The 13,170-nt window shown below is 49.2% G+C and overlaps 1 protein-coding gene across 2 annotated transcripts in view; it reads right to left on the minus strand.

The window, feature by feature from the left end:
• Nucleotides 1-1,558: 1,558 nt before the first annotated feature.
• Nucleotides 1,559-13,170, minus strand: part of camsap3 (calmodulin regulated spectrin-associated protein family, member 3) — a 46,735-nt gene continuing 35,123 nt past the window's right edge. The window contains exons 5-17 of one of the 2 annotated variants that reach the window (XM_084144831.1): nt 11,927-12,065; nt 11,359-11,498; nt 10,853-10,937; nt 10,399-10,441; nt 10,092-10,153; nt 9,564-9,600; nt 7,102-9,382; nt 6,869-7,002; nt 6,394-6,686; nt 6,084-6,186; nt 5,699-5,817; nt 4,975-5,093; nt 1,559-4,423 (exon numbers count right to left, since the gene is read on the minus strand). In XM_084144831.1, the coding sequence (XP_084000957.1) occupies nt 4,121-4,423; nt 4,975-5,093; nt 5,699-5,817; nt 6,084-6,186; nt 6,394-6,686; nt 6,869-7,002; nt 7,102-9,382; nt 9,564-9,600; nt 10,092-10,153; nt 10,399-10,441; nt 10,853-10,937; nt 11,359-11,498; nt 11,927-12,065 (3,858 nt within the window). In that variant the 3' untranslated portion in view covers nt 1,559-4,120. Of the gene's footprint in view, nt 4,424-4,974; nt 5,094-5,698; nt 5,818-6,083; nt 6,187-6,393; nt 6,687-6,868; nt 7,003-7,101; nt 9,383-9,563; nt 9,637-10,091; nt 10,154-10,398; nt 10,442-10,852; nt 10,938-11,358; nt 11,499-11,926; nt 12,066-13,170 lie in introns of both variants that reach the window. The other variant, XM_084144830.1, reaches the window with a different exon arrangement.

Genomic DNA, 13,170 nt, shown 5'->3' on the forward strand with positions numbered 1-13,170 from the left:
GACAATGCGAAACAGAAATACCTTAAAGGGATTCAGACCCTTTGCTATGAGACTCGAAATTGAGCTCCGGTGCATCCTGTTTCCATTGATCATCCTTGAGACGTTTCTACAACTTGATTGGAGTCCACCTGTTGTAAATTGAATTGATTGGACATGATTTGGAAAGGCACACACCCACAGTTGACAGTGCATGTCAGAGCAAAAACCAAGCCATAAGGTCGAAGGAATTGTCCGTAGAGCTCCGAGACAGGATTGTGTCGAAGCACCGATCTGAGGAAAGGTACCATAAAATGTCTGCAGCATTGAAGGTCCCCAAGAACACAGTGGCCTCCATCATTCTTAAATGGAAGAAGTTTGGAACCAGCCAAACCAGCCAAACTGAGCAATCAGGGGAGAAGGGCTTTGGTCAAGGAGGTGAACAAGAACCTGATGGTCACTCTGACAGAGCTCCAGAGTTCCTCTGTGGAGATGGGAGAACCTTCCAGAAGGACAACCATCTCTGCAGCACTCCACCAATCAGGCCATTATGGTAGAGTTGCCAGACGGAAGCCACTCCTCAGTAAAAGGCACATGACATCCCACTTGGGAGTTTGCCAAAAGGCACCTAAAGGACTCTGACCATGAGAAACCAGATTTTCTGGTCTGATGAAACCAAGATTGAACTCTTTGGCCTGAATGCCAAGTGTCACGTCTGGAGGAAACCTGGCACCATCCATTTGGTGAAGCATGGTGTTGGCAGCATCTTGCTGTGGGGATGTTTTTCAGCAGCAGCGACTGGGAGACTAATCAGGAGAGAGAAAGATGAATTGAGCAAAGTACAGCGAGATCCTTGATGAAAACCTGCTCCAGAGCACTCAGGACCTCAGACTGGGGTGAAGGTTCACCTTCCAACAGGACAATGACCCTAAGCACACAGACAAGACAACACAGGAGTGGCTTTGGGACAAGTCTCTGAATGTCCTTGAGTGACCCAGCCAGAGCCCGGACTTGAACCCGATCGAACATCTCTGGAGACCTGAAAATAGCTGTGCAGCGACGCTCCCCACCCACCTGACAGAGCTTGAGAGGATCTGCAGAGAATAATGGGAGAAACTCCACAAATACAGGTATGCCAAGCTTGTAGCGTCATACCCAAGAAGATTGGAGGCTGTAATCGCTGCCAAAGGTGCTTCAACAAAGTACTGAGTAAATGTGATATTTCAGTTTCTTTTTTTTATACATTTGTAAAAATTTATAAAAACCTGTTTTTGCTTTGTCATTATGGGGTATTGTGTGTAGATTGATGAGGGGAAAAAACAATTTAATCTATTTTAGAATAAGGCTGTAACGTAACAAAATGTGGAAAAGGTCAAGGGGTCTGAATACTTTCCGAATGCACTGTATATTATAACTATTTTTTTATATAGTACAAATCTGCTTTTAAATGATTTGTGAAGCACCTACTGTATGTAGCCCTATAATGGGTTCATGAAGGCTTTGTTAAGCCTTTAAAGTTGTTCATTTAAGGTGGGTCCAGAAACACTAAGGATGAGCATGACAGAAATTAAAGGGTTAATGGTGATTTTTTAAATGATTTTATTAGCCTGGTCCAGTTACCTGGGATAGATCTGTAATCATGAACAATTTTGTGAGAGGAACACAAATACTCTGCCCACATCGACACGGTGGTAACAGAGCAAAATAAAAAAAGACAACATACACGACATGTCGGACATGACTTCTATGAAATGAACATGTGAATCACCACTTTAATGGAAAAAAATAAAATTTAAATAATCAAATAATCCTTCTAATCTTTACCCAATAAATACAACTTGGGGTTAAATGACTGACTGACTGTCTGTCTACAGGAGAATTGCACAGACTCCAGTTAAAGTTCGACTATCACATACATTCTCTCCTTTACAAACAGATATACACATTACACCAACACAGTGTCACACAGGTCCATTAATCTCACACTCCTTGCCATACACACCGAACGTACAAACCCATTGTCACGCTTTCATTTCATAAATGCTGCTTTAGAGAGACACATTTTTAATCAGATCTCCATTTTAAATCTCTGTCATAACGACAGGAACGTTTTGTTGTTGTTGTTGTTGGAGGCAGTTTGTGATTTGAAACAAGACAGGAGAGATGACAGCTGATTGGCCTACATCAGCTGATGTAATGCTAAATGAAGCCAAGATGAGATCAGAACCCACTAGTTCCTACAGGTTACACCAGAAACAACATGGTTTGTGTTCCAAATGGCACCCTATGGGGTCATGTGGTCTAGGCCTAGGTTTCCCCAAAACCCCATATAGTACCACACCATACCCTGCAGAGGGACCGAATTAGGACTGATACAGTCCTGTTATCCTTCATTCACAGGTAACATATACTGTGTTCGTGTATGTGTGTGTATCTCAAATGACACAGCTTGTTCATTTTGTCCTTCTAGGTTTATTTTTCAGATTGTGGAGAGTTCGCTAAGTCTCGTCAGACAGTTTTTCCTCTCATTCGCTCGCTCTTTCACTCACTGGCCGCTCTTCTCTCAAACACACACACCTCACTAATGGTAAAGCAGCAGGCTAGCTTAATAATAGTTTAACTTGTTTGTACAAATCATTGTCAAAAATGAAAGTAATCAGCAATAAACAGCATTCATATATATTAAATTGTCATTCATTTGAGTTTTTTTCTCTCAATGTGAATCCAGGGTAACGCTAAACAGAGTATAAAGTCCTCCTTCATTTTTTCCAGTATCATTCATCAAGATAATCATGTATTTTCATATAAAGCAAGCAAGAGAAAAATAAAAATAAAGTTCAGTTCTCATTTCGCGCAGGCCGAAGCGATTCACTCAGCACATGTCAAAAGTAGTGGTGTAAAAAAAACATCCAGATGTCTACAGCTGAAGTAGAGTTGGAGCTGGGCGGAGTCCTTCATAACGCTCTGACTGACAGCCACGGCAGCCCCTCAAGAGTGCTAGAGCCCTCGGTGGACCCGCCCAATACAGTACCTCCCAGTCCTCGACTGGCCAATGAAAACACACCCGGGGGAGCCGAGTGGTTCGGGTGCGCCCTACATTCATGAGAGAGCAGTTTGCTAAGTCTGATTTCTTTCAGCTTGGGTTCTTCTGTCCCATCTGCACGGAGAGGCAGCAGACGGGAGGAGAAAGAGCCCTGGAATTAAAGAAAAAGAAAGAAGGTCAGATGAAAGAAAGAAAAAAGAGAGAGAAAGAGAGAGGGAGATTGCGAGTCTGTCCCCCCCATGTTCTGTTCAGAGAGCTGCGGCAGTGTGTGAGATGTTCCCTCTCACGCTCACCACTGAGTGCTTAAAGTCACAATGGATGACTGTGGACGGGGTTAGTCAAGGGGAGGCAGTGGGAAGGCAGGGGTAAGGCAAGGGGGAGTCAGAGGGAGGTGGGGAGGCCTGGGGGAGAAGGGAAGGCAGTAGGAGGCTGGGGAGCCAGGCCCTGAGGCGAGAGGCCCAGTAGGGTGGGAAGAACCCATGTTCATTCCAGTCCTATCGCAACATTCGTATTATTTTACAATCTAGGTAGATCAGTCCGGGGGGCCAATCAGAGGCCCCTATGGTGTATAGTGTGTGACAGACAGGGCCCTATGAATGGCTTTAGTAGTAGTGATTATCTGTAGCTGGCCCCCTTGTCACATGACATGTACCACAGAGCTGATAAGGGTCATATTCATTCGTGCACACTGTAGCAAAACATTTTGCAATGAAAAACAAGCGTTTCTTATTGGACACATTCAGGTAATCCCTCCCTGTTTTGGTCAGTTTGCTTCCAAGTGAATACGACCCAGGTTGGTCTTAAAGGGGCAGAGACCATCCGGTTGGACAGGCTTAAAGGGGCAGGCGGTTTGTATATGTCTGGCACCAGTGTCATTTATTCCTTTCAGATCCCTCCACTGGTCTACCTGACCAGCCTACTGAACTAAAGCAGTCTCCAAATCAACAGCGAACACTGGACAGTGCTAATATAAGAGAAGGGAGGGGGGAAGAGGGTGGTGGGGGTTGACTGGGGGAGAGGAGGGGCCCCTGATTTACATATGTCCGCGAACTTCCTCCCCCCCCGCCCACCACCTCCTCCATCATTGAGATGTTCTCGTTATTATTTGGGGGTCCCCAGCTTCTTGGGGGTGCCCGGGCGTTTGCTCTGCCACAGGTGCCCGGGGATGGTGAAGGCATCGACGCTCATAGACATGGTCTTGGACGGGATGGTGGTGAACTGTTTGCGGTCCGAGCTATACTTGTAGATGGACTCCACCATGGCGGGGCTGATGACGCGCGGCCCAATGCCCGTGAGGCGCACCATCTCCTCGGTCTCTAGGTCCATGGTGTAGACGGCCCGGAACTGACAGCTGGAGTCACGGAAGAGGATGAGGAAGTGGTTGGCCTGGCACTTCTCCATCTCCTGAACCATAGAAGGAGAGGGGGAGGTAAAGCAATGTTAGAAAGGCTTTAACAATGACACAATTCAATACAAATCCACATTAGAAAGAGTGAGAGAGCTTTGGCAATGTAAACATATGTTTCCCATGCCAATAAAGCCCTTTGAATTGAAGTGAATTGAGAGAGAGAGTGACAAAGAGAGAGTGAGAGACAGAGAGCGAGAAACAGAAAGAGAGATAGAAAGAGATTGAGAGAGAGACAGAGAAATAGAAAGAGAGAGATAGCGAGCGAGAGCGAGAGAACGAGAGCGAGAGAGGTGAACGGGATATGAACAGTGGCAGTGGGGAGGCTCCAACCAGGTAGACTGTGACAGCCAGTCCAGCCTAGCCAGCCAGCGGAGCGGAGCGGGGGTTAGCAAGGTTGTTGATTTAAAGGCATTTAAAGGCATTTGCATCTCAAATGGCACCCTATTCCTTTTGTAGTGCACTATAACGGAATATGGTGGTGCCATTTGGGATGCCCACATTGATTTAAAAGGATCTAAGGGGAGTTGTTGATTTAAAGAGTTCTGACCTCTACAATCTTGTTTTTCTGCGGTTCGTTGACCTTGCCGGCAAGGCAGCAGCGGGAGATGGCGTTGTGGATGATGAACTTGTTGGACTTGAAGCTGGGCTCCTTGTACAGCTTGGGTCCTGGAAGCCAACACAAATATCACAAATCTACACAAATAACATGCCATAGATCAAAGACCAAGTACGTTCCCATATGGACTTTCTGTTAACATGTGGTGGATTGGTTCAAACAGATACTTATGATGACATCGTATTCTCAGTATAGGCTCTGTTCCAATATCCACACTAGCATTCCACTTATGATGAAGTCATCTCTTGTGGACAGACTACGTAAACATAAATGGTCCCGTCGACGGGATGCGTGCGACAGCGAGCAGCATTAGTTCCAGTGCTTTGGACAAATCCCGATTTTGCAGGTCTTAGCATCTTTCGAAATTCGGACGGATAGGGGACATTGGGCCCGTAACTTGCAAAGAGAGTGGGTGGAGCTCTTCATTACAGTTCTCGTTCTAGCTCTTCTCGTACGGACCTAGAACTTAATCTAGCATCTGACAAATTACCCTAGACTTTAGTTCTGGGTTAAGTGAGATTAGTGATGAATGCTAGTGTGGATATTATTGGAACAGGAATATTGGAACAAGAGCGAACTAGAGATTACGTCACAGTCATGGACCCAGAGAGATGGTTAACAGTGAGCTGTAACGTAGGGTTAAAGGTAAACGTACCGGTGTATTCTGGGATGGAGGCGGGAGACGAGGCCATGGAGGCGTTCTCCCAGTCCTTCTCTCCGTTCTGATTGGCCATTCGTCCTGGTGACATCAGCCTCGAGGGGGAGTGAGATCGGCTGTAGGGAAAGCATAGACAGACATTGAATCACACATTTGTTTTAAAAATAGGCCAATAATGAGGACGGAAGCGGGGCATAGTCGGGCAGCTGTATTTGATGATGAATTCAGTAGCTACAGGTCCCTGTGCGGGGGAAATACAACTCATTATGGTTAACCATAGCTACCTGTGCGGTGGAAATACAGCTCGTTTCAGTTACCATGGCTACCTGTGCGGTACAGTTACCTGCGCGGTAAAATACAGCTCGTTATTGTTGACAGTTACCTGGGAGATTTCCTGACGGTCAGCGTCCCGCTGTTGCCGGTGTCGTTAGCCATTGAGGACAGGTTCATGGTAGAGTGGGAATATACCTTGTTGAGTTTGGAGCCTAGTGAGAGTGAGTGATTGAGAGAGAGAGAGTGAGTGAGAGAGTGAGTGAGAGAGTGAGAGAGAGAAACAAATACACAGAGAAAACCACATTAATATGACATAGCAATCTTCTGAGATACACAGCACAACTGCAAAAGAAACCTGACCTGGAACGCCCCCAGACTGACTCAGCGATGGGAGAGATGGGGGTGGAGTTTATACTTACCCATGAATCCCTTGGCGGGGCTGCGGGAAAGCACAGAGTCGTCCCGGAACATGGTCTTGGGTCTCTGCTTCTTCACGCCGCGCACCGTGGTGGGCTTCTGCCGCAATACCTTGTCCAGATCCTCCATGATCTTCAGCTGCTGCCTCCTCTCGTACTCCTGCCTGGTGAAGGTGTCTCTTCGCTGGGTCGTGCTATCTGAAGTGGGGGTACCGGGGGTCCGGGGCCGGTCCTCACCACCACCACCACCACCACTCTTGTCTCCCCAGCCCTCGATGTTAAACCACTCGGGTCGGCTATAGGTATAGAGAGAGGGGAGGAGGGGGGGGTTAACCAATGAATCAATCAAATCAATGAATTATTCAAATCAATCACATTATTACACAACAACAAGAAACATAAGCAGCTCCATTAGTTGATTCAGAGAGTCGGCTGTTGGACAACGCAGTACTGTAAGTGGATTGAAAACGCAACGCACATCGCATGCTCTTTCTCCTTCTTCTCCTCCTGCTCCAGCCTGCGTCTCTTCATCTCCTCCGCCCTCTTCTGCTGTTTCTGCATCAGGGCTGCTTTCCTCTGGGCCATCTCGTCCTCCGGCCGCACCTTGTCATCCTGATGACGGACACACACACACAGATACAGGATTAGTCCGGCGTAACCACATACACAGACAAACAGACACAGACAGACAAACACACACAGTCGACTAACCTTAAAGAAGAAGCCGACCCCGCCCTTCATCTCGGGATCGGTCACGTCGCTCATGGAGTCGTCCATGACACTCAGGTCTTCTTCGTCCCCGTCCCCGCGCAAGGCCGATAGAGAAATCTCGATCAGGCTGCTGCGCTTGCCATTAAACACCCCTGCCGCCGGAACGTCACTTTCAAACGAGCACTCCGAGGGCGCCCCCGAGCTCCCACCACCCCCACGCTCCTTTCTCTCCGAGGCCTTAGATGTGGCGGCATCCAGGTCCATGCTGAAGATGCTCTGGTCCTCGTTCGAGCCGGTGTCTGACATGTTGTCATCCAGGGCCAGTGACAGGGCCCGGGGTGTGGGGGTTGGGGAGGAGATGGGGGTTGGGGTGGAGGCAGGGCTGGGGGCAGAGCTGATGTTGAAGGTGGAGGAGTTCTGGTCTCGGCACTGCCAGGGGGAGGCGCGGCGCAGGTGGGGGATAGTGTCCACGTTCTGCGGGGGAGTGAGCACGCGCGACAGGCCCGGCACTTTGAGGTCCTGGGGGCGGGCGTGGTGGTAGTGGGTGGCCTGGTGCTTGGGGCTCTTGGGAGGCACCGACTGGGCCCGGCGCTGGACCTGGGGCGACTTGGGCGTTCTGGCGGGACTGGCGGCGTTGCGGCGGGACGACGAGGGGGAAGAGGAGGCGGAGGCGAGGTCGCGAGGGGTGGACGCGCGGGACATGCGGATCGGAGGAGGGGCTGAGGATTTGAGACTGGGCGGGATCACCCAGGACTTGTTGCCGGCGGGAGTGGCAGGCTTCTTCCTGATGAGTTGGTTTTGTTGTTCTGAGAGGCGCTGCATGTCGCTCTGCAGAGAGCTTAGCGCCGCGTTCAGCTTTGATACAGCGTTGTTGTAGTCCCCCAAGGGCGCTGGCTGATGCACTACCACCCCGGCCTTCTGTCCTCCTGACCCTGCCGCCCCTGCACCCTTCTCTCTCTGCACACCTTCTCTACCCGCCCTGTCCTTGGGTAAGGAGGCCTGTTTGTTGTCCAGGTATGATGAAGGTTTGACGTTCCCCTCCTGCTCCACTGAGGGGCGCCGGTTCTCCTGCTGCTCCTCGTCCTCCATGTGAGCCAGCCTTTCCTCTAGCGTCAGCCCCCTGAGGTCCTCCTCTGTGGAGGAGGCGCTGACCTGGCCCTCCTCCTCCTCTCCCTCTCCCTGCTCCTTCTTCAGCTGCAGGAAGGCACTCTTGCCCAGTTTCTGGCGGTGCTTAGCGAAGATGGCCTCAATACGTTTCTTCTGGGCCTCGATGGCCTTCCTCTTCTCCTCCAGCCGGGCTCCCAGCTCGGACATCTCAGTGGTCAGTCCAGGGCTCTTACTGGGGCTCTCCTGCGTCGACTTCTGTGGCTGGGCCGCCCAGCTGGTCATCGGAGCCGTCGCCGCCGGGGCGACTGGTTCACTGCTGCTGGCGCCGTCGCTTTTAGGTGATTCGCCCACTGTCGACGGTTTCTTCTTGCGCTCAGCAAAGCTGGTCATCCTCACGCCGCTGTCCTGGGCGTCGTCCCCCCCTCCTCGGCCTCTGGTGTGGACAGCAGGCGTGGCAGGGGTGGACTGGGCATTGGGGAGGAGGAGGAGGTCCTCAGAGGCGTCAGAGTCCACGCTCCCGTCCCTCAGCACCGAGTCGTCGTCCCGCGAGCCCTCTGAGGTGTGTCGGGTGCGGGAGGAGGGGGTGGAGGAGGGCTGCTCCCTGGGTGCCTGCATCTTGCCACCCATGGGGAGGTGGGGGTGGTACATCATCCCAGAGCGGGACGGGGCGGAGCAGCTGAGGGGTACGGGGTTAAGCGGGTGGGAGGGGCGAGGGGCGCGGCCATTGTGTCTGGCGCTGGCCGGGTCATCGGGCGAGTGCAGGAAGAATCCGTCGGCTGCCCCATCGGGGTGCAGCCGGGGTTCCATCTTGCCCTCGTTGTGGATGATCTGCAGGGCCTCCTCGATGGTGGGCAGCTCCCCCTCCCCCTCCCCCTCTCCCTCTCCCTCTCCCTCTCCCTCTCCCTCTCCCAGGCCGTTCTCCTTCAGCAGCATGGGCACCACGGAGGAGCTCTGGGTGGCCCAGGAGGGTCTGTGGGAGCCGGGGGTGGCGGGAGGCTTGCCGAGCAGGTGGCTAAGGTCCTCTGGGGGGGTGTAGGGCACGCGGGTCATGGTCTGGCCAGGGGCCACGTTGTCAGAGCTGACCGAGCGGGTGATGGCGCCGCCCATCACGATGTCCACGTCGCTGTCCAGGCCGAAGGGAATGCTAAAGGACACGGCCGAGGACAGGGGACGACTGGACAGAGACAGAGAGACGGACGGAGATAGATGGAGAAGGAGGGAGACAGTGAGAGAGTTTACTTCCTGAATGACTTAATTGAAATAGAATTGACTCCAAACTTTGTATTGAGATACAACTGAAATATGGAGCTAACAACACACACGAAGAGACAGACAGAGAGACAGATGGGGCCTACCTGAAAGGCTTCTTGGTCTTTGTTCTCCCAAATCCCTCTACATGAGACATGGAGGCAGACTGAGTCAGAGACCCTGCACACATTCACACAGTAATCAACACAGACAGAGAGAGACAGACACACACACAGACAGACAGCACAAAGACACAAGTCAGGGCATGCAAAGATGCACAAACACACAGATTAAAAAAAGACAGACAGAAAAACCTTTACGTGGACCCACTGGTAAACAAACGCGGACAACAGAGTTATAAAAGACGCAATGGCAACCTCACTAGACCTGGGTGCAAACTCAAGTATCTGTTTTCCCTCAAATACTTTGAGGAGTGTTTGATTGAGCATGCCTGCCTGGAGTCTCAGATGAATGGGGTTTGCACTTTTGGGACTATTCCATTTATTTCCATTGCTTTCACTGTGTCAATCAATCAAGCACAGCTACAGTGTTGTAAATAAAACAAATACTATTTGAACCCAGAGAACAGAAGTGGGACAGACGTAAATTATGGGATGGCATTGCCCTGCTCTCACCTGGCACAGGCCCTGGCGAGGAGATGGGCAGGAACGGCTTCTTGAAGATGGAAGGAGAGCCGCTGAAATACAGACAAACACTTGTTTCAAGATCGAGTTTCAAGATCAAGTTTCAAGATCAAGTTTCAAGTTTAAGTGGATTTGCCATATGTAATAAATACGGTACATTGGAAATCTACTCTCACTCACCAGAGCTCTCACAATAAAAAAACTTTCACTCAAAAGATACCATTCCTGAAATCACTTTTTATTTTCTATAACAGATCAGTGGTGATGTTAGTGATTATGACCGTGCGAGCTGCTGTACCTGTTATTGCTCAAACTGGTTGGCTTGATCGGTGCAGAAGCATCTGGAATAAAATAAACAGTCTCATGAGTCAAACATTGATACTGCCATTTAGGCCTATGCAGGAATCACATATCACATATCAGACTAGGACTTGAATGTATCAAGCATCTGAAAAGTAGGAGTGCTGATTTAGGATCAGTTTAGCCTTTTAGATCACAACAAATAAGATTATATGGACAGGGAGGACCTGATCCTAGATCAGCACTCCTACTCTGAGTCGCTATATGAATATAGGCCCAGGGGTGTATTCAGTGAGGCGAAACGCTCAGAATATTGCAGATAGAAATGTAATAACTAGAGCTGACATAATTCCTTATTCTACTTGACAAACCATCATATTTGTTCTATAGGACACATTTCTATGTGAATGTTTTGTAATATTGCATCCTCCTGAACAGGGCCCAACACTTACCAGTGGGGTTCAGTGGCTGAACAAACTCTGGCCTCCGTACCTCGAACCAACCCAGCAGCTCTGCTAGGAAACTAATCATGTTGACCTGAACATACCAGAGAAACAGTTAAAAAGGACCCCTGTAATGCCGTTTCGATCTCCATAACAAATCATTCCAGGGTATCAATAAAGTTACATGCTCTAATAGGTGTATTACATGTACAGCATCCAGCTCCATTTGGCCAAACACTCTCTGTATAAGACAGTCTAGGCAGAGCCATATATTTAGCCATATATTTCTAAATAAATGGCTCAGAGGGCAAGACACTGTGTAGATCAGGGCTCTCCAACCCTGTTACTGGAGCACTACCATCCTGTAGGTTTTCACTCCAACCCTAGTCTAGCGCACCTAATAATAAGCTAAATGAATCAGGTTAGTTACAACTGGGGTTGGAGCAAAAACCTACAGGAGGGTAGCGCTCCGTCAAAAGGGTTGGTGTAGATGTGGCTATATGGGGATGTAGTACCTGGAGCTCCTGTGGGGTGTAGAGAAGGTCCTCCAACACCAGGGGGCAGCAGCTCTTCAGACAGCTGTCACAGAACTCTCGGATCAGCTGCAGGTTGTACAGGCTGTCTGCCACCGCCATGGACTCCTTCATACACACATCTGAAGAAGAAAACAAGGATGACTTTATTGTCCAAAAATACATGGCGGTCCGATGATCATTCGACTTTCGCTTTATCCCAACCCTTCCGAACGTCACACATACAGGTTGGAGGCTAGAGCAGAGGGAAGCCATATTGTGGCACCCATTTAACACAGGAATGGTACAATGAGCAGGTAGTCAGGCCATGGATTATTTCATATAAACATCTAACACAGGACAATGAGCAGGTAGTACAGGAAGTGGAATGACACACTGCACACAGTAATACAGTATTTTACTGTATTAAAGCTAGTGTGGTTTAAACCTAAATGGAACCTTGTGTGACATAGTAAGCTAGGCTTTTATACACTTTTGTACACTAGTCCAGTGTTTTTCATTTGTATTTGCATATCAAATACTGTAATGTATTTTTATCATGTGGTTTTACCCTCTAGTCGCAACAGGCCGGGGCAATAGTAGTGTATAACAGCAGCGATGGCACAACCATTGGAGAGGTCTTTGACTTCAGTCACCACCGGAAACGTAGGCTTCTGTTTAGAAAGTGTCTTGTCCTTTCTGTAGCGGATCTTAGAAGGGGTAAGAAAGAGGGGGGGGGGGGGGGGAGAGAAAAGAGAGAGACGTCATTGAGTGAGTATGGGAGAGTTGGGGAGATGTCCAGGCTTTACAGTTCAATGCAATACATTTTGAAATGTTTACATTTGAGTCATTTTAGCAGACGCTCTTATCCAGAGCGACTTTGATGTTTGCATTTGGAGAGCTCGTACAAGGCCAATGTTCTTCAAAAACACAGGTGGACATACACCGCAAACAGTACATACAGACATCCATACAAACAACACCCATCAGGCTGGAGGATAACATGACCAACAACGTGCTCCTAGAGAAAATACAGAATAAAGGGGTGGGGAGAGAGAGAGAGAGAGAGAGAGAGGGGTGGGGAGAGAGAGAGAGAGAGAGAGAGAGAGAGAGAGAGAGAGAGAGAGAGAGAGAGAGAGAGAGAGAGAGAGAGAGAGAGAGAGAGAGAGAGAGAGAGAGAACAGATAACATGCCATGGAAGTGAAGAGAAAGGTGCAGCCAATCAGTCAGCAGAAGCCATGGGGAGAGAGAGAAATCTGCGTCCCAAATGGCACCCTACTCCCTATATAGTGCACTACTCTTGACTAGGGCTCTGTTCAAAGGGAATATAATAGGGTGCCATTTTGGACGTAACCATAGAATGAATCCAGAGACAGCGAGGGCTTTGTCAGTGGAAAGTAGGCCAGGAGAGAGAGTCTCATCGGAGGAGGATATTTAACCCAACCTTACGCAGGTGAGACTATTCAGGTTGAGACTACTCAAGTTTTAGACAATGACTGAACTGAACACAGCCAGCACAGTGTCAACACTATCGGCAGACTGTAATACCTGGGGTCTGTTCAAGAGAGTGTAATGTTACACAACAGTCCCAAATCAGATAAAAACGTATAACGTAAAACAGCTATGACTATACGCCATGTTAGAATTGGGAATCTATGTCAGATCTATTTGCACTGTTCATAATGTAGGCTGTTTCACCTCACATAAAAGGCCTACACCTCAAGCTCATTACTTCTTAATCTATGGGCCCTGGCTAAAAGTAATCCAACAAATAGGGAATACGGTGCCATTTGGGACTCAAGACAGTGACTGGCT

The sequence above is a fragment of the Coregonus lavaretus genome (assembly GCF_964263955.1).
Source record: "Coregonus lavaretus genome assembly, chromosome: 28".
Taxonomy (NCBI): Eukaryota; Metazoa; Chordata; class Actinopteri; order Salmoniformes; family Salmonidae; genus Coregonus; species Coregonus lavaretus.